Source organism: Elephas maximus, chromosome 9 (assembly GCF_024166365.1).
Source record: "Elephas maximus indicus isolate mEleMax1 chromosome 9, mEleMax1 primary haplotype, whole genome shotgun sequence".
Classification (NCBI taxonomy): Eukaryota; Metazoa; Chordata; class Mammalia; order Proboscidea; family Elephantidae; genus Elephas; species Elephas maximus.
Window position 1 is genome coordinate 24,742,382 of NC_064827.1, and position 22,664 is coordinate 24,765,045.

Consider the following 22,664-nt stretch of genomic DNA (forward strand, 5'->3'; position numbering starts at 1 on the left):
GTCAGCACTAGATCGACTAGCTCTTAACTCATTGAGCAGAGGTTTCCAGAGCCCATCTTGACTTCTGTCTTAGCTTTTTTTAGACACAGTACTTTTCAATCGAAAAATCAGCTTGGGAAATTTTATCCGAAGTCACAAGAACCCATTTGCTATTTAATCTTTATAACATAATCACAAACTGTTATTTCTTTGTTGTTTTCATTTCTTCCAATTTTTTTCATTAAGGAACGTGCTTATATACAGATAAACACAAAAAACTTATGTTCAGCTTAAAGAAAAGTCACACCACCTCCTCACGAACAGGAATATCTAAAAGCACCCAGAAGCCCTGTGCGTTCCTCCTCACTCACAATCTCTCCCTCACCTCTACCCTGAAGGTAAAGGGTTTCATTCACTCTTCATACTGTGTTGCCAGCATCTTCTGAAACTAACTTTTCACTCTCTTCATGGTATTTTTTGTTCGTAATTTTAATGTAATCCAATTTATGAATCTTTTCCTTTGGTGCTGTTTCTATTCTGTTTAATGCTTCACAACTCGGGTAATAATGACCTTCTCCTCTTATTATCTTCTAATGCCTTTAAAGGCTCTATAGTCTTGTCTTTCACATTCAGGTAACTAATCCACCTGGAATTTGTTTATTTGTTGTACCCAGTGAAAGACAGGGGTCTAGATTTACTTTTACTATATGGATATCCAATTGTTCCAAAACCTTTTAATAGAAAAGCTTTGTTTTCCTCGGTCATCATAGATGGTGTCCATACATATGTGGGTCTGGTTTGGGCCCCATTCTGTTCCCGTTATTTGCTTATCCCTGTGCACTGACACACATCTTAGTCAATACAGCCTTGTAATGTCTTGATACTTCGTAGAGTGGGCCAAGTCATTCCATCTTATTCTTTTTCAAGACTGCTTTGGTGACTCTAAATAATTTGTATTTCCATAAAATCTTTAAAATTAGGTTTTTAAGTTACACCACACAAGCACACACACGTGCACATATAACCTGACAAGATTTTGATAGGGCCTCCATTGAAGATGACACTTTATAGTATTGAATCCTCTGATCCTTGAACATGACATGCCCCTCCACTTATTTAGGTTTTCTTTTATTCATCTCCAATATGTTTTATAACCCATGTCCCCTGCCCAGAGATCTTGCACTCCTTCTTGTCAAATTTAGGAATTTCCTGTTTTTTGACTCTATTAATTGTCTTCAGTTTTGTTTGGTAGTATATACAACTGATTTTTTAAAATATTAATTTTGTAGTCACACTTCCTAAACTTTATTAATTTCGTTTAAAAAATCCCACAAGAATCAATGGATAAACTATTTCCACAATCATATCATCTATGACTAAACGACAGCTTTATTTCTTCCTTTCCACACTTATACCTTTTCTTTCTTTCTCTTGCTCACTGCACTGTATAGAACTTCTAGCACTATGTTTAGTAACAATGGTAACAGTGGGCATCAGTGTCTGGTCCCCTAACTTGGAAGGAAAGAAGCCAATATTTCATCCTTAAGTATGTTATAGTTTTCATTTTTTTGGAAATATTTTACCTAATTAATGAAGTTCTCTAGTTCTAGTCTGCTAGGAGTTCATAGCAGATATTGAATTTTCCCTCTATCTGCATATACTGAAATGCTCATATGGTTTTTCCCCCTTTAATTTGTTAATCAGCATACTGGCTGATTTTTTCAAGTAAAAATAACCTTACATTCCTAGGATAAACTCAACTTGTTCATGCTGTAATATATTTTTTTATATATACAACTGGACTGGTTTGCTAATATTTTAAGAGTTTTTTTTAAATCTATGTTCATAATCACACTAGTCTATGATTTTCTTTCTCTTATTATCCTTGAGAGGTAATGTAGCTAAAATATGCTATACACACAAAACGAGCTGAGAAGGGCTCCCTCTTTTTCTGCTACATACATGTAAGAGCAGAGATAAACACAGAAAAAGAAACACACATAGAGGTAACATGTACATATGGAGACATTCACATTCTCAGAGACAAATTGGGAAGGAAAGGGCACTTACACGAAATAATATTCCTATATTCCTATCCAATAATCCACAGGGATTAAACTATTTAAAATTTCAAAATTTTACAAAACTATGCAGTAGTGGGGACATCATATCTTGATGCAAGCTAAATGAAAATAAGCCAAGACAGATCTGGCTACTTACGATCTAGCAAATAATTTCCTGTTCCTGTCTTATCTCTTAATGATTTAACATCCATATATATGTGTCTTCCAGTACCAAGTTTGTGAATTTCTTGAACTCATTTCTTCCAATAATCCTGTCTTCTATCCTCTCTCAATCCAAATTCTATGCAGGCCCTTGATGCTAACAAATTCTCAACCTCAAAGGGACCTCCAAACTGTTGACTCAACCACCATTTCACTGTCCATCACTGCTCCCCTCTTCCCTCCCCTTACATTCATCTGGCTTCCTACCTGTTTATATTCCATGGAACGTTGTTATATTTTCTCCTTCAACATACTATTCACTCTTACACTCTCTCTTATCACTGTTCTTCTCTTGCTTCATGGCTGCTCATTCTTTGGTCACCTTTCTGGTTCCTCGTCATCCTTCTTCCCTCTAAAATTCAGAGTGTCCTACAGCTTGGTCTTCAGACCTCTTCTCTATCAACACTTACTGCCTAAGAAATCTCGTATCAGGTCTTAATGCTTTAAATATCATCTTGAAGCTAAAGTTCCCAATTTACATACTTAGGCCAGACCACTCCAGTGACCTCCAGACTCAACAATATTTAACTGCCTAGTACACATCTCTTCTTGGATTTCTAATAAACCTGTTGCCGTTGAGTCGATTCCAACTCAGAGTGACCCTATAAGACAGAGTAGAACTGTTTCATAGGGTTTCCGAGGAGCAGCTGATAGATTCAAACTTCCAACCTTTTGGTTAGCCCCTGAGCTCTTAACCACTGTACTACCAGGGCTCCTGGATGTCTAATAGATGTTTCAAATTAAACATATGTAAAACCAAAATGGAAAACCTGGTGGCGTAGTAGTTAAGTGCTACGGCTGCTAACCCAAAGGCTGGCAGTTCGAATCCACCAGGCACTCCTTGGAAACTCTACGGGGCAGTTCTACTCTATCCTATAGGGTTGCTATGAGTCAGAATTGACTCAACGGCAATGGGTTTTAAAGCCAAAATCTTTAACTTCCCCCTAAAATCTACTCTTCCCTCCGGTCTTCCCCTCTCAGTAAATGGTATCTCCATTCTTCCAGCTGGCCAAGCCATGAAACCTTGTGCCCTTGACTTTTCACTTTGTATTTCATACTCCATATCCAAATAATAACCAAATCCTGTTAATTCTTCAAAGCATAATGAACCACTTCTCAACATTTCTACCACTACCATAATCTCCTCATGCTTGAATGATATTTCAGCAACATAGCAACTGGTCTTCCTGCTGCCAATCTTGTTCCTCAGTTTATTATTCATAGCAATCAGTTTTCTTTCTAAAATGTAAATGAGATTGCATAACTGCTCAAAACCCTCCAATAGTTTCCAAAATCCCAACTACTAAAAATCCTAACAAAACAGTGCCAACCACTAAAAATCTTGACAAAATAGTCCTTACCTCCAATCCCAACCCCTCACTGCTCTCAATTCATCTCCTACTACTCTTACCCTAACTCACCGTATTCACACCACACTGGCCTCCTTGGTGTTCCTTGAGAATGTCAACCATGCTCCCACCTCAGGGCCTTGGCAGTGGTTTTCCCTCTGCCTGGGGTGCTCTTCCTTCTAGTATCAGTATGACCTGCTTGAGTTCCAGGTCTCTGCTCACGTGTCACTACGAGAAAGTCCTTCTCTGACAGTATCATCAATCACCACTCCTGCTTTATCATTCTACATAATACTTATCTTGTATACCATATTCTGGAGCCCTGGTGGCGCAGTGGTTAAGCGTTCAGCTAGTAACTAAAAGGTCGGCAGTTCAAATCCACCAGCTGCTCCTGGGAAACCCTATGGGACAGTTGTACTCTGTCTTACAGGGTTGCTGTGGGTCAGAATCAACAGGTTTGATTTTTGGTATACGAGATATCTGTTCATAGCCTGTGTCCTGTAACTGGAGCATCAGCCCCTTAAGAGCAAGAACTTTTTCCTGCCTACTGCTGCATCCTCAGATTCTGGAACGAAGGCTCGCACAGAGCAGGCACTCAATGTTTGTTGAATGACTCAATGAATGTTTTTCATAATTTTTTAAAATAATTACATACTATAGTTTTATATCAATCAGTCTCAAGAAATTTTTATGCATAAAACTATTTTGTTATCTTCTTTCATGTTTTTCCCAAGACTGGAAAGAGGATACATGCATTTGTGATCCTCCTGCTATTGCAGGATTTCTCGACCTCCACACTAATGACATTTTGGCTAGGATAATTCTTTGTGGTGGAGGGGCTGCCTTGTGCAGTAGAGAATATTTCACAGTGTCCCTCATCTCTACTCACTAGATGCCAGCACTCTCCCGGTTGTGACAACTAAAAATATCTCTAGATAACATTATCAAATGTCCCCCTGCAGGCCCTGGGGTCAGGGAGGGAGACAAAATCCCCAAATCCCTCTTTTCTCCATTGAGAAGCACCATACCCCTGGAAGGGATAACTTAGGTCACATCTGAAAAATCTAAATTTTCAAAAGGGCTAAATAACCAACCTTGCATACTGAAGGCAGGTTCATGCGGTACTTACTCTCACATAAAATAAAATCCTCTTCTATCTGTATGGCTATCAGCACTTTTAGGAATGGGCTTTAGCTGAAAAATACTTCAATAGTATCATTATAGTCTAAAATACAAGCAAACAATTCACAGGCTTTTCCTGTGCCCCCTTCCTCCATCCCTTGCCCCCAGGCAAAACGTACTTTTTCTGTCTTTTCATAGCCTAATGAAAATTAACATCTTTAAAGGGAAAAAAATCACTATGCATATTTCTCTAATGGTTACTACTGAATGTTCAGAATTATACATTAAATTTTGGTAAAAATATGTATATAACTTTCTTAGCAAGCCAATGTTACCGGCACCTGGCTGCCACGTTCATGACTGAGGGTAAGATATTTCAGAAAAAATTATTCTGTCTGCCTTCCCATGTTTTAGAAGTAAAAATTCTAGAACAGGTAGGGCGATGCAATAAGGAAACAAGATAAAATACTTTCCTTACACGTTTACTATTCAAATGCAGCGCTAAGGTGTCTGGTAAAAGTAAAAGAGACAACCAAACTGCTGCCAGGGTTTAACCGTTTGAGCTCAAAATGATGGAAACAGTCTCATATAGAAGTAAAAATATGCTAAACGCTATAATATTTGTAAGTAATTGAGTATATAAACAAATTTAGGGAGCTGTGGACCCGGCAGTGCAGAGCAAGGTCAAGACTTGTTATAAGGTTTCTGTGTTCCATCTGCCACTAAAAGAATAGGGATATAATGATACAGAATCGACAATTAGAAATAACAGGGTATTCTTAACCTGATTTTCTCTATAAACTAATTACATATCTGACACTATTCATTTCAAACAAAGATAAAAAAAGGTTACCAAATGAAGATATTACCACTAGCGTTTCAGAATACATGAACAAAAAAGCCAAATTACTTTCAGTATACCATTAAAAATAATTTTCATTTCATACTGATCTTTTATAGTCACAATTTCTGACTATTCTTGGCTATTCTTGACTACTCTTGTCAAATATCCCAAAAGTCAAAAACATATTTCAGCCATTTTATCTATTCTTCAGTGACCACAACAATAAATAAATGACCTTGCGGATATTAAGAAAACGAAAGCTATTAACTAAAGTCTAAAATATCTTTTTAAAAGAGCAATAAATACCAGAAGTACTCAGGATACTTTAAGACTAATTATACGAAAAGATTAAATTGTACAAGAGATTTACCAATATCCAGAGTACAACCAAGTTTTCTGCATATTTCTAGTCTCTGTTAGCCAAAGGGCCTGACGAGTAATTCTGTGGCATAGTTATATCTGACACCAAATCCCTAGCAACGCTGTCAGACACTAGCCAACTGGAATAATAACAAGGTACCCTCCCAGCTGAAGAACTGGCTGGACTGCTAAACGTTATTTATTTTCCTCTTCTGAGTATTGGCAGCGTGTCCCGTTATTGAAATTCTCTCCCCTCCCTTTCCCCTTCTGTCAGCCCCCTTCTCTCACAGCTATAAATGCAGTTAGTATGTTAATTTTTGCCCTTTATCCAAAAATACATGTAAAAAAATAAATTAAAAATAAACTGACTCTACCTCATCTGAGAACAATTTAAAAGACGTAACTTTAGAGCAAAAGAAGTACGCCATTGATGATTAGTTGCACAGTCTCTGACATTAACAGCCACAATATTTTTTAAAAAATTGTTTTTTCACACAGAGAAATAGTAAGCATTGCCTACAATATTTCATTGTTAGCAGACATGTATTATTTAAATGTTTTTAACCTCCTATAATGCCTTTATAAGATGTATTTTGACAGTCCTTACATTAGACAAATTCATACTAACCAGTACTAACTAGTACTAAGGGTTGCCTCAATGAAAAATGAAAATAGCAAACTATTATGAATTTACCAACCTGAGTTCTCTGTGTAGAGCAGATTTATGATGCTTTAATACTTTTTAATCCATGTATTTTTTTGAAAAATAAATAATGGTATAATAAGATTGCTAAAAAATTTCCTCACGAAAAAATAGAAAAAGCTGGAAAAACAGCTTGGTAGTAAAAAAAGGACACAACTAAGGGGCAGAGAGAAATGCATGGAAACCACACCTCTGCTTAAGCTATGATGGGAGAAGTTACTGAGCCTCTCTGAATCTCTCTACAATGAGAACTATATTATTTATCATCGCAGGGATATTTTAAATGATTAGGCAATTTTTGCTGATGAAGTGCTTATAAATTCAAAATAATACTTTAAAAAATCAATAAAATAACTAGTGAAATAGTCACAGACCAACATTTAAGTTTAAGGAAGTATGCTCTTTAGGTACACCTATCTTCATATTTCATTAAAGGGTTATAACTTCCTATTACGCGTTTTGGCAAACAATCAGAGTCAATAAAATGAAATACATTAAAATTTAATAATATACCAAATGGCCAGGCTTTTCCTTCTAAACATTAAAAGAATTATGTGAAAAATAGTCAAATATGAGACTTGGTCAAAAGTCAAAATTCATTTCTTCAATATCCATCAATTCTATTCATTAAAAATGCCAAATCATTCCCCACTCTACAAGTTTGAAATTTTTACAATAATTTCTATTCCAATCACTACTTACAGCAAGACATTCATTGTAAGTAAAATTCAGTATTATTCTAGCATAACAAATGCAAATGATGGTCAAACTAATTTAATGTCTAGCATTTGAAAAACTTTTCCAAACATCTCAAGCTTCTAACTAAAAATATTTCATTTATCCACATTCATTTAAAATGAAACCTACTGTTCAAGTTTCTACAATTTTTCTAGATGTGTATTTTCCTTCTTAATACTCAGAATTTTGGGGTGATTTTGGTTAACTAATCTCAAAGATGGTAATGCTAGTTCTTTTTCGGTTTGGGGGCCTTCTTTAGTATAAGTCTTAGCATATAAATCAAAATTTACAACATAAAAAATACCAAATTTGGGGACTGCTTCACAGTGAACTACAAATTCCTTATCTCCTATACCTCTTATTCCTGCTTTCCCTTAATAGGGAGGTATTTCCTCAAAACTTCACACAGAAAAAACATAAGAAGAAATCTAAAAACAATGAGTTGCTCTAAAAACCAACTGGGCAAATGCAAAGCAATTAACATAATCCGGCTCAGAGAGAGCACCCCAGAAGAGAGAAAGCGAAGAAAAGCAGATACCCCAAACTGTTCACTTCCTAGAATTTATTAATAGCCTAGGGAGCCCTGGTGGTGCAATGGTTAAGGACTTGGGTACTAATGTGAAGGTCTGTGGTAACCCACCAGCCACTCCACAGGAGAAAACACACGACAATCCGCTCTCATGAAGACTACATCCTAAGAAGCCCCACAGAGCAGTTCTGCCCTGTTCTATAAGGTCACTAGGAGTCAGACAACAACATTAACAGCCTGCTTCCTCTCAACTCTCTCCTTCCCCTGTGCTTAACCGTAATGTAGTAACATGCTGGTATAACCATAACGTACTCGTTACCTACTGAATACAGGTTAAGTGCCATTACAACAAAGTTCAAAGGGCAACCTCTTGGAATACTTTCACATTAAAGAAAACAAAACACAACCTCCCCCCGCCCTTTAAAAAATAAAACAAGCCACAGAACAAGCACTTAGCTTTGGAATTTAAAGATGGGCTACAGAAGATACTATGCTGCCATCTAGCTACCTGAAAGGATATAAAGAAGAAAGATCATTTTACAGACTCAAGCCTTCACTTCAGTCTGGCTGACAAAAGACTCCAGGGTCAAAGTCTATGACATACTTTAACTGCATCATTATTCCCAAAGGAAGGACGCGGAGTCCTCATTAATGCAATCTCCAAAGATAGGGACCTCTGAGAATCCTTACTCCATATCCCAAATAATGGAAACAGCAACAAGGGGAATCATGCTCTGGTCAGTTATACACAACACACATAATCAATAGCTGGATATATTTTTTGTTTTCAAGAAAAATGAGAAGGACACAGGTGAAGACTTATAAAAAATCACTGCTGGTGTATAGGCGTGTTTGAAGTATATCTTACTGTAAAACTTTTTTTTAGAAGGCCAATGGTAATAATGGTGACTTCTGTGATAAAATTATTGGTAATGTTCATTTTTTTTCTCTCTTTATAAAAATAACAACTGTTATTTTAAAAAGATCTGCTGTAGTAAATATGGTGTTCTGTCAGCCTTAGAAATATTTGATAAATAGATGATATTTTATAACAAATTGCACCTTAAGGCCAGTTATTCCAACAACTGCATCAAGTCTTTTGTTGTTTCCTTGTCCAGCAATGACTTCCTCCTTTTCTCCATCTGGTTAATCTCTACCTGCCCTATAAAGTCCATCTTGACTCTCGTTTCCTATAGCACAGCAGTTCTCAAACATTAGGACCAGAGGAACTTTGCTGTGCACAACTCCAAGGGATACCATTTTTTCCTATACTATGACATGAATGGTACATCCTGGAGTTGGAAAACTAGGCAGAACTGATAAGAATCCCTGAGATGATTTTTAAACAAAATGTTACTGCCGCTGACACCTAAAAGCCAGACAGAATCCAATCAATTGATAAGTAAACAGCTACTGGAAGACACTGGAAAGTAGCCAGGATTTAAACGGGAAGATCCTAGAGAACAGAAATGTGTTAAGGTGAGCCCTATATTCTGCACTGCTTTTTACTTCAAGGTACTTCCCACTCCATAAGCAGCAGTGCTATATGAAGGTGGGGTAGAAGTGGAGGCTCAGGGCTTCCTGTCATCTCACAGAGCTGGGGGAGCAAAAACTGTAGGGCACAACCCTCAGTTTTTCAGCCGAGGCCCCTGAAATAGGCTATACCATAAGAGTAAGACACACTGAAGTGAAACTAGTTCTTATCAAAGACTAGAACCCAACGAGCATAAACCCTTACAAACGCCAGTAAATTCGATAAACGTCACCTACAAATGAACTGCTTTAATAAGATCAAAGCTCTCTTATTAGCCTTAGAAATATTTGCCATACAAACACCTGCCTGGATCACAATGAGCTTTCTTTTACTGCCTATCCAAAAAAAAAGTAAATCACCTCTGGAGAAAGAAAATATCAACCAGATCCTCAACAACTGGTCATACACAATGCCAAGTACAAAACCTTATCAGGCATGTCAGAAGACAGGATCAATTATCTGAAAACAGAGAGAGAAAAGAAAGATGACAATAGAAAGAGACTCACAAGGAGATCTCAATACTGAAGCATCACAGACATTAAAATATCTTCGACTAAAATGTCCAAGAAAATAGATGACAAAACAGAGAGTGTGAGCTATGAAAATTCTAAAAGTGAAAAATAACTGAATTAAGAACTCAGTAGAAGGGTTTAACAGTAGATTGAACAGAGCAGAAAAGTTGATTAATAATCCAGAAAATATATTAATAAAAAAAATCCAGTCTGAAGCACAGAGGTAAGGAAAACACAGAAAAAAAGAAAGTGAAAGTTATTCTCCTCAAACAGAAAAAATACAAAGAAAACAACACCAAGGCACATCATTAAGGGTTCGAACCGGTTCATTCTGGTTCAACCCCCTGCTGATAATTTGCCTTTCCACCCCATATATATTGAATCAGAATCTACATTTGATACAGAAGAATCACCTGGGGATCTTGTTTAAAATGTATACATAAGAATCACCTGAAATGACAAAAACTACAACAAATGGAATAATATCTCTTAAAAACTGAAAGAAAATAACCGCCAACCTATAATTCTACACCAAGCAAATACAGTCTTCAAAAAGGGGGAAATAAAGACACCTTCAGGTAAACCAAAATTGGGAGAATTTGTTCCAACAAACTTGTACTAAAAGGCAGAAAATAATAATCCCATAAGGAAAAGCATTAATACGTGGATAATTCAAAATGAATACTGACTACATGCAACGTATGTACTGTTTTACAAGCAACACTGTCTTGGCATTGTTTCAGCTCTGTGTCTGTATGAGACTCCACAATGCCAAAATGACGATGGTAGGGACAGCAAATACAGTTAAAATGTTCTAAGGTCACTGCACTATCTGATAAATGGTGAACATACTAATTTATATCAGATTTCAAAAAATCAAGGAAGAATGTTTTTGTCTCTGAGGAAACCAATTAAAAGAACAGTCAAAGAAGAAAAGCCATCAGAAAAGGTAAATTAAAAAAAAAATATTTTAACTAACATCCTAAAACAGGCAAAAAGGAGAAAAAAAAGAAAGAAACAAAGAACAGGTCGGTCAAATACAGAAGAAATAGTAAGATGGTATAATTAATACTAGTTACACAGTTAAGAGCTTAGCTGCTAAGTGAAAGGTTGGCAGTTTGAACCTACTCAGCAGCTCTGTGGGAGAAAGACCTAGAAATCTGCTTCCATAAAGATTATAGCCAAGAAAACTCCACAGGGCAATTCTACTCTGTCACATGGAGTCCCTATGAGTCAAAATCAACTCAATGGCACTCAACAGCAACAACAATCACCACTGAATTTGTTATTTTTTTAATATAAAAGATTTCTACAGTAAAATATGGTATAAATAAGAAGGAAAAACCTTTTCTCCATCAGGGGTTCTATTCTTTCCTCTCTTTCCCTCTCTACCTTGCTCCCTTCACATGAACGCTTACATTCACTTGCTTGCTCTCACTCTCTCTTTCTCCCCCTTCACCCTCTCCTCTCAATCTCTGTACACACACACACACACACACACACACACAGTATTTTTCAAAAACACAATCTAAGATCAAATAAAGTGGAAAGAGTACTAGTTAAGGAAAAAATAAATAAATAAAAACACAGAATATTAAATTCTAATCCCAGCTCCTACTTTATGCCTTCAATAATCTCCATGAGTCTGTTTCCTCATCTATAAAAACAGGAGGAAGGGGAAGATGGTACCTACCTCATGTCGTTGTTATGAGCATTAAAATAATGTATTCCAGGCCCATAGCACAGTGACAGATACACAGATCATAGCTAAGGACTCAAAAATTCTAGTTGCTGCTATCTTCATCATCACTACTGTCATCACTATCTTGGGCAAGTCTTCTTAACATCTATTGCAACACTATTAAACGGGAAAAGCACTGCCTCAATGGTATATATATAAGGATAACCTTTTAAAGTGCCCTAAACATTGATCTTATCATTACTATCAAAAGCCAAGGGGAAAACCTTTGCTGTTGTTGTTTTTGCTTTCAATATTCTGCACTGAAAGAAACCACACGTTAATAACTGTATGCTACAGCTGCTCTAACATCAGTGGGTATAAACATTTCTTACCAAGTTACGCTTTTTTAGTGGAAGAAAGTAATAATAGTGGCAGAAAGAAAACATCAGTGCGTAGCAAGTAAGAAGTTCTGTGTAGAAACACAACTGCAGAAAAAGCCAATGATTATCTTCACCAACACAATTGTTAATCCTGAAGGAAAAAAAATGAAAAAGAAACAATATTTTAAACGTTAATAAGATGTTAATTTCGGGATTGGTAAGACTATGAATCTGAAAATAAACATACACGACTTCACTTATGTTCAACTTCACAGAGATATGCTAAAGCTCCTCAAACCTACAAGCAGTATCACATAGAAAAGTCCATGTATATGATCCCCCCTCAACTCACAGCAACCCCGTGAGGCAGGAAGAGCAGAAGGTAGTTTCCTTGTTTCATTGGTATAAAATCAGGAAGGAGTTAAACCAGTTGCCAGAGGATGAACCCTAAGAAATGACAGTGGCCAAGAAAACAAGAACCTTCTTCTGTAGACTGCTCTTCCATTACAGTGCTACCAGGGACGGATTGCTCAGTAAGCAAGGTACGCACAGGCTGCTTGAACTTACTTACTGATCTGTAGTCCACGAGGTAACATAACTTAGATTTCCCTCTCCAACACAACTGCTAAACATTCGCTATTTTTCTTACTCTTAAAATCTATCCTTGGTTGGTTGCTGAGAATAAAAAAATTAATTTACATACTTAAAAGTTACACATTCGTTAATATAATAGTGAACCCTAGCAAAGGAAAAGATTTAAATGTTATAATCCCCAAATTTCCAAGGCTAATTAAAGCTCAATATTTTATTGCTCAAAATTTAATTATTTTTCTCAAAATTTTCAAAGTATTTTAAAACTCTAGCAGAAAACCCTAGCTCAAAACTATAAATTACCTTGCACAAATTATTTCATTTCAAAATATTTGTCACTGTCTGAAAAAAGAAAATAAAATACACTCGGTTCCTAAATTAAATTGTTGTTTTGAGGTGTATTGTTTAACTATTTTTTAAAATCAAATATAGAACTGAAAACCTTACACAGACATTTCTTGGAGTCAAGAGTTCATTCTTGGTAAACAAGAAAATTCACAGTGTTTTGCTATTCGCAAGCATGCCTATTAGAGAAGTGCGCTTACGTGCACATTCAAAAATGCTTCGTGAACAGCTGTTGCTTGAAAAATGACTTCTCCTTGTCCCATCCTTCCTGTCCTCAAAAGGTCTGAGAAATAACTGCTATGGTCACAGTATTCTTCTTATTCAGAGCCTGAAGCAGTACTAAGGTGCTCAATCTTTAAGTCAGAGTTCTTTTTGTAGCATTTAAATTACTTAGAGTGATCAGAGCCAGAAATATTTAAGAAACCTTGCAGCAATCTGAGAATTGACCCTGAATCTAAAATTGCTGGGCAATTAAGATAATGCAATTTTTGAACACGCCAAAGATTCTCCTTGCTTTCAATGTATACCGTACCTTTATTTCCTTTGCCCTTTGAATACCTCAGCAGTGTTCTACCAGAGAATTCAATATGCAGGGATATCCCTTACTTTACTTTCGTCCCTTGTCAACTCTCCCTTTCCATCCTCTAAGTTTTTCTATTTCCCATCTCCCTCCCACCAACATTTTGGGAAGCTAACTAAAACGATGAAACAAGAGGACTAGAAACAGTCACCCCAATCTTCTTATTTAGGGTAAATAGCACTTTATTTCACCAACAAGCCAGTCTTTATTCCTTAAAAATATATAAATAATATCTTTAGTCTCTATATAGGACAAAACAATTCCTAGTTGACGATTTATTTTTTTAATTCTTAAAAATAAATGATTGTATTCTTTTAAAAAGACACATCAATTTCCAACTGTATCAGGAACGTTTATTACATTTTTAGTTAATCAGAAATATTATGCTAAAAAGTATGAAATTTGAGTTTCTTAGTGTGATTACCACTGATCTGATGGTATGTTCTACTATGCTGTTTTTAATCTTTAACTATAGTGACTGTAAACAGATTACTGAGGTTTAGAAAATTACTTGGGAATTAATCAAGACACATTTTTTAATACCTACTATCTGTTATATGGAAACCCTGGTGGCATAGTAGTTAAGTGCCACAGCTGCTAACCAAAAGGCCAGCAGTTTGAATCCACCAGGTGCTCCTTGGAAACTCTATGGGGTGGTTCTACTCTGTCCTATACGGTCACTATGAATCGGAACTGACTCAATGGCAATGGGATTTTTTTTTTAATCTGTTATACACTCTACTCTCCCGCTGACAAAATGAGGCTTTTTTTAAAAAAAAAGTTTATACAGTAATAAAGTGTTTTTATCTAAAATAGTCTTATTTTTTCCTAATCTCAGGAAATTATCTTTTATATAAATTATCAATAATTTATGGCAAAAACTAAATTTCCACTAAAACTAATTAGGAATGCTATCAAAATAAGTTATCAAAAATGATGGAAACTCTAACTTGATTAAAATTATTAGGCAATGCTAAACTCTACCCTTGAGCCAATTTCAAATAAATGTAGTTATAAATTTAGTTAAATGTAGTTCACTTTGCATATATGCATGCACGTATGTATAAAACAAATATTTATGTATAGAGATATGTTTATAAAGCGCTATACTACATGAACTTAAATATTTATAGAGATCCAATGCTAGGAAAACAGAATTAAATAAATATCCTCTTCACAGATTTTTGTGACAGCTTTGAAATGAGATACAATGCAGAATTCTCGCTGCACTTGTTTTAAAATTCTATTTCTCAACTGAACATTTTGTTTAAATATTACGAGAGCCCCCTACTAACCAAAAATATTGGCAGTACAGCAGAATCAGCTAACTACCACTCACACACACCCAACATGCATGTAGTGTTAATGCCTATATCCAGTGCTTGATGCTGAAAAGGGCTTAATTTGGGAGAAAAGGGGTATCAGGGTTATCTGAAATTACCAAATTAAACAAATGTAAAGGGGAATACAAGTAATTGGATATATGTAGTTTAAGACAGTTACAAAAAATTACAGCTACTATTATTTTATTTTCTACTTGCCAGATACTGTGTTAACTGCTTTATATACACTGCCTCATTTAATGCAACCACCTTAGTTATTTTGTAATATTTGGGTGCACACTAATTCTTATTGTTTTCTGCTTGAATTTCTCCTTCTTAGCAAAGATAGGATCTCTGGAAAAATGACTTGGGGAGAAGTTGATAGAACTGTATGACCATGTAAAGGTATTCCTTATTAAAAATTTTTTTAATTGTATTATTTTAACTTTTTTTTTTTAAACCTGCTAAGAACTTTATTTTTTCCTACTAATCTTTCTTTGTTTTGTTAAGAGTGAATTATTCTTCTCTTACCATGGACAGTGGTGATCCATTCTCCTAACACAGTGTCCGCAGCGGCTGCAGTGATGGGAACGCTTTGGTCTCATCAAATTACACTTGTTACACAGTTCCCAGAACTCCCTTTCTATAGAAGGAAATTAAAATCCATTTAATGAAAGCAAATGACTAAGGGGTGAAATAAACCTATAAAATGTTTACAAGGTTTTACAGGAAGTCTTCAAAATATATTTGAGAGCTATTTCTTCTTCCACATCTCCAATGTAAACGCATCTGTTGTAAACGTTGCTGTTTCCTTCCATGTGTGTATTATTTTCTATTTTCTAATTTTAAACGCTGTAAAATAAGATGCTATTGTTACAGTCAAAGTAAGGGACAGAAAACAATGTGTTTGGGTTTTGGACATATTTCTAAATAAAACATGAGTAAAAACCAATGATAAAACCCTAAAGTATAACCAGATTATTACATTAAAACAGAATTTTAGTCTGACCGAGACTAGAAGAATCCCGGCGGTCATGGTCCCCAAACCTTCTGTTGGCCCAGGACAGGAACCATTCCCGAAGCCAACTAATCAGACATGGAAGGGACTGGACAATGGGTTGGAGAGAGATGCTGATGAGGAGTGAGCTACTTGTATCAGGTGGAGACTTGAGACTGTGTTGGCATCTCCTATCTGGAGGGGAGATGGGAGGGTAGGGGGGTTAGAAACTGGCAAAATGGTCACGAAAGGAGAGACTGGAAGGAGGGAGCGGGCTGACTCATTAGGGGGAGAGGAAGTGAGAATATGTAGTAAGGTGTATATAAGTTTATATGTGAGAGTCTGACTTGATTTGTAAACTTTCACTTAAAGCACAATAAAAATTATTAAAAAAACAGAATTTTATTTAAATGAATTAATTTTTAGATATAACATTACCTAAACACACTAAAGAAAAAATAATGCTGAGCCCTGGTTGTAGCAGATTAATAAATCTAAACAACACTATAAACTCACTGAAAAACATATGGCATTTCCCCCCTTCTCTAAATCAGAGCCCTGGTGGCACACTGGTTAAGAGCTCCAGCTGATAACTAAAAAGACGGCAGTTTGAATCCACCAGCTGCTCCTTAGAAACTCAATGAGACGGTTCTACTCTGTCCCTTAGGGTCACTATGAGTCGGAATCGACTCCACAGCAACAGGTTTGGTTTTGGTTTCTCTAAACCATTTTATTTTCTTAATATCAATGGATTCATTTGGAATGTGCATGGGGTGGGTGGAGAAGGATGTCAGGTGGGTTTAGGAGGTGTCAGAATAATCTCAGTAGTGAAGACGGTTAGACAACAATTGCTATTTAACGGGAAAAAATGAGTCCTTTACAAAACTCTGCCCTATGACCAAGTAACAATTTCTTCCAGCCTGTAGTGAAAACAGCACACAATAACATTCTGTGCTAAAAACACTAAGTTTTCAGAAACAAGGAGAAAAAGCACTTGTTTTCATTATAAATTGCTGTAATCAGACATGCAAAAATTATACAGGAGAGTCACCTATCAAGATAAGACAACTGCTTTATTACGAAAAATGTATCTTTTTCATATTGGTTGAAATGAGATCGTACCTGCACAAAATTCTTATACCTTCCATCACTTATACTTAAACTACTACATAACCTCATTAAAAGCAAATGCACAGGAGGCACTCTCTGAATGCTTGCTGAAGTATGAAAAGTTTAAAACAAAGAAATGAAATATTCTAAATATTAAGATAAACAAGATACTAGTAGATAGTCTTCAATTTTCTGAAGGTATTTCTTATTTGAATTCTATTTTTTTAGTTTATTGGACAGAAGATCAATATGCTAGAATTTTACATTCTTTGTCTCTAAAGAAATCAATAACATGAATAAAACCTATGTCAAATTAATTGTTCCAATAATATAAAAGTTGAGAAATTATCTTTTACATTTAAAATCTTGTTTTTAAATAAAATCCTCCTTGATTTCTTACTAACGGTTCTACATTTAATGAAAACAATATCATGCGAAAGAGCAACAATATTAAAGCTTAATTCAGAGACAAACTGTGAGATGGAACCTCATTTAATACATAACATGATATAACAAGTACGTCAGTTTTTCCCACTTAGCTCGCCGCTCCCAAACAACCTAATGTTATACTAAAACTCTGCATTCATATATTGCAAGGAATACAGACATGAAGTAGATTCTTTACACTACTAACTCAATTACTCAGTTTTCGTGAAAAAGACAACATAAAAACTTTATGTTCTTAAACTAGTCCCTTAAAACATAAATATAGTGTATTCGTTATTGGCAATTTTAAAGAAAGCAACACATCATGTTCTAGAGAATGAATTCTCCCTTTCATACCTAAAAGGCTGTAGTCTCAGAAAAGAAGAAGCTATTTGGTTATTGTCAGAGAAAGTCTACAATTCTGTAGTTTAGACCAGAAGTTGGCAAACTAAGATACAGTCTGTGGGCAAATCTAGCCCATCACCTGTTTTTGTACAAATTGTGAACTAAGAACAGTTTCTATTATTTTAAATTATTGAAAAAAATTATTTTACATAATTTGTGACATGTAAAAATCATGAAATTCAAATTTCAGTGTCCATAAATAAAATTTTTATCTCAACACTGCTATACCCATTCATCTACATATCATTTATGATAGCTTTTTTGTACTACAACGGCAGAGCTGAGTAGTTGCAAGAGAGAATGTATGGCTCAAAAGCTGAAAATATATACTGTCTGGCCCTTTACAGAAAAGAAAAAGTTTGCCAACCTCTGGTCTAGACGATAAATGTGTTAAAACAAAGAGCCTGAACCATTCCTTTGGCTAAATTTAAGATACTAAACTAGTATCCAATATGAGAAATATCTATGTGAACTCACATTTTCTCACACACACCCACACCAATGGGAACAAAGAAGAAATTGTTGTTACAAAAATCTAGAAATTCAATTAAAGTTACCATCTATAATATGTAAATTTATATTTTAAGGTTCCCAGGACATAACATTATTTTTTTTTGTAGCAATTAAAAAAAAAAAAAAAACCATGAAGCTTAATCTAGCCCACATATCTATAAGCCAACTCAGACTTTTCCTTTTCCCTTTCCCTCTTCAGAGTCGAGAGAGAGAATCTAATTAATAGTTGACGGTAACCACAGAAAACAATATATTACACATATACATTTTTTAAGGAAAAAAAGTAATATTTTAGGGAGAGAAATATAACTTGAAACTACCAAAATCAGCACAAGGTTTGGGTTCTAATAAAGGTTCCCTGATAGAATCAGTTGACAGTGTAGGAAATCACTGTCAACAACTATCTCACATATCGCCTTTAAAAATAGAAAAAGGAAGGAAAAAAGCAAAAATATGAGTGAATACATGACCCTGATCAGTATTATATGCATACTTATAGCCTGGGGTAAAACTGTGAGGGACAGCATCAGACAAATTCAAAACATGCTATATTTAAAACAACCTAAGTGGAACTAAGAAAAACTTCAAGCCTCAAGCTGCAATAGTGGAGGATTCTATGGGGGGAACACTAAATGGCACAGAAAACATCAAAAGAAGATGGAAGGAACAGAGTCATTGTACCAAAAAGAACTGGTCTACATTCAACCATTTCAACATGTAGCATATGATCAGGAACCAATGGAACTGAAGGAAAGCACCCAAGCTACACTGAAGGCACTGGAGAAAAACAAGGCTCCAGGAGTTGACAGAGTATCAATTGAGATGTTCCAACAAATGGATGCAGCACTGAAGTGCTCACGTGTCTATGCCAAGTTGGCTTCCTGGCCAACTGACTGGAAGAGATCCATATTTTTGCCTATTTCCAATAAAGGCGGTCCAAATAAATGTGGAAATTATCAAACAATATTGTTAGTATCACATGCAAGCAAAATTTTGCTGAAGGTCATTCAAAAGCGGCTGCGGCAGTATATCGACAGGGAACTGCCAGAAATTTTGGCTGGATACAAACGAGGACGTGGAACCAGGGATATCATTGCTGATGTCAGATGGATCCTGGCTGAAAGCAGAGAATGCCAGAAGGATGTTTACCTGTGTTTTATTGATTATGCAAAGGCATTCGACTGTGTGGATCGTAACAAATTATGGATAACATTATGAAGAAAGGAATTCCAGAACACTTAATTGTGCTCATGAGGAACCTGTAAATAGATCAAGAGGCAGTTGTTCGGACAGGATAATGGACTGCTGAGTGGTTTAAGGTCAGGAAAGGTGTGCATCAGGGTCGTATCCTTTTACCATATTTATTCTATCTGTATGCTGAGCAAATAATCCCAGAAGCTGGACTCTATGAAGTAGAACGAGGCATCAGGATTGAAGGAAGACTCATTAACAACCTGCATTATACAGATAACACAACCCTGCTTGCTGAAAGTGAAGAGGACTTGAAGCACTTACTGATGAAGATCAAAGACCACAGCTTTCAATATGGATTACACCTTAACATAAAGAAAACAAAAATCCTCACAAGTGGACCAATAAGCAACATCATGATAAAGGGAGAGAAGACGCAAGTTGTCAAGGATTTCACTTTACTTGGATCCACAATCAACACGCACGGAAGCAGCAGTAAAGAAATCAAAACACGCATTGCACTGGGCAAATCTGCTGCAAAAGACGTCTTTAAAGTATTGAAAAGCAAAGATGTCACCTTGAAGACTAAGGTGTGCCTGACCCAAGCCATGCAATTTTCCATTGCATCATATGCATGTGAAAGCTGGATAATGAATAAGGAAGGCTGAAGAAGAACTGATGCCTTTGAACTGTGGTGCTGGCAAAGAATGTTGAATATTCCATGGACTGCCAAAAGAACGAACAAATCTGTCTTGAAAGAAGTACAACTAGAATGCTCCTTAGAAGCAAAGATGGTGAGACTGCATCTTCCATACTTTGGGCATGTTGTCAGGAGGGATCAGTCCCTGGAGAAGGACATTATGCTTCGTAAAGTACAGGGTCAGTGGAAAAGAGGAAGACCCTCAACGAGGTGGACTGACACAGTGACTGCCAACAATGGGCTCAAGCGTAACGATGACCGTAAGGATGGTGCAGGACCAGGCGGTGTTTCGTTGTGTTGTGCACAGGGTCGCTATGAGTCGGAACCGACACGATGGCACCTAACAACAACAACAAGTGGAATTAAGATGTCTGCTCTGTAATACCGTGTCAAAAATGGCTCTAAATCTGTTGCCATCAAGTCGATTCCAACTCACAGCTACCCCATAGGACAGAGTAGAACTCCCCCATAGGGTTTCCAAGGAGCAGCCAATGGATTCAAACTGCCAACCTTTTGGTTAGCAGCCACAACTCTTAACCACTGTGCCACCAGGGCTCCTAAAGTGGCTCTAGTGATGTCAAAACACTAAAACACGCAGGTTAAGAGCTTAAAGATGAACATGTTCTAAAACCGGTGGTGGTGATGGTGGAACAATTTTGTGAATATACTAAAAACCACTGAATTGTATACTTTAAATGGGTAAATTATATGGTATATGAGTTATAGTCCCGGTGGCGCAGTGGTTAAAGCAATAGAGTGCTAACCAAATGGGGAGCACTTCAAACCCACCAGCCACTCCACAGGAGAAAGATGTGTCAGTCAGCTTCCATTACGATTTACAGCGTTAGAAACCCCACGAGGCAGTTCTACTCTGTCCTACAGAGGTTGCTATGAGTCGGAATCAACTCGATAGCAATGGATTTTTGCATTTTATATGAATTATACTAAAAAAACCTGGATTTTTTTTTTTAAGAGCTTGAATGAAATCATTGCATAAAATGTCAAAGTGGTAAAGGTGATACTTCTAAAAGTATTACGTTTGTTATTTCAAACATGCATGTGTAACTACAAAATCATTTAAATATATATATAGACATTTAACAGTTTCATTTGACTATTTCATCTATACGCCCGAAAGTTTATATAATCAAGTTCTGGGGATGTTAAATCAACGGGAAAACGAAGAACTTCTTTATATTCAAATTGCCTCATACTTGGGCATATACGTACAGTGGGTCTCAATATACAAATTATTCTAAGAAAACACAAAGGCATCTAAAATTATTTCTGAAAAAATAAAAAATGGTTAAAAGCATAAATATTTCGTTTTCTGAAGTATTCGATGATACGAAACTGTTCAACCTTCAATAGTGCTGAATAAACATCACTATTTGACAGCCTCAACTCTTCAGTTAGGTTATGTTATTTTTCACTGTTAAAATTTTTTTTTTTTTTTTTTTACTAAGTTAAAACCATATTTGCAAATGAATCAAGTAGCCATAGCCAAAAAGTACGTGATGATGATTTCAATCTTCCCCAGAATCAAAGTACAGGTGAATGAAGAGCTACAACTATTCATGTGTGCATAGATTCATGATAGGAAAATGACAAAGACAAGGATCTGGGTCTCACCCCAGCTCTGCAGCAACCCGCTGTGTGATCGAGAAAGGACAATCTATGGTCCTGATTATGACTCACCCAGACTATCCATCTCATACAATTACTATGAGGGTCACATGAGATGAGACACCAGAAGACTTTGGAAACATTAAAATATGATAAGACAATGCATTTTTTTCAGTTTGGCAAAAAAGTCTTCTAGATTCAGTATAGAAAAACAGGGCAAACATCAACTGAAACAAGATATAACATAGACATCCAAAGAGTCAGCAAGATGCCATGGTGTTCTCAATCCCTAGAGTCCATAAGCTAAAGGTAGCACAGTGGAAGCTCTGTTAGGCCCACAAATAAAATTTGTTTATCTTCACAATCTTTTTAAAATTTTGAATTAGTTGCCGACATTTTTTTTTAAATCACAAAATGTTCCATAAAAACTGGGATTCCCTGTTTTCTCTTAAAAATTTTAAGATGTAATAGTATTGGGTCTGTAGCTGTGCAGTAGTCGTTTCCTTTAGATAAGGTATGAGATTTTCACTATGAAATAGTTCCTACCTGGCCCTTTTCCCGACTTGTAGTGTCTGGCACATACAGGCAGTTGAGTTTTTGACCCCTGCAAACTAAAGAGTTCATTTAAAGTGGGTTCTGAATGACGAATAGCATGCTTGATTTCCTGGGGCCACTGAGTTTTATACTTGAAGCAGGTAATACACGGATGCAATAGTTTAGAGAGCCTTTGGTTAAGCCAGCTGCAAAGAGGAGAAACCTTTACAGCTACATACACACCAGCATCGTATCGCTCCCATTTAATCTCTAAAATTGGAAGGCCAAGTAAGCCCCTTAAATGATGG

At 36.1% G+C, this 22,664-nt stretch overlaps 1 protein-coding gene across 3 annotated transcripts in view; it reads right to left on the reverse strand.

The window, feature by feature from the left end:
* Nucleotides 1-22,664, reverse strand: part of ZDHHC21 (zinc finger DHHC-type palmitoyltransferase 21) — a 61,740-nt gene that overhangs the window by 21,461 nt on the left and 17,615 nt on the right. For all 3 annotated transcript variants that reach the window (XM_049895405.1, XM_049895403.1, XM_049895404.1), the window contains 2 exons: nucleotides 15,386-15,497; nucleotides 12,029-12,167 (listed from right to left, as the gene is read on the reverse strand). In XM_049895405.1, the coding sequence (XP_049751362.1) occupies nucleotides 12,029-12,167; nucleotides 15,386-15,497 (251 nt within the window). The remainder of the gene's footprint in view (nucleotides 1-12,028; nucleotides 12,168-15,385; nucleotides 15,498-22,664) is intronic.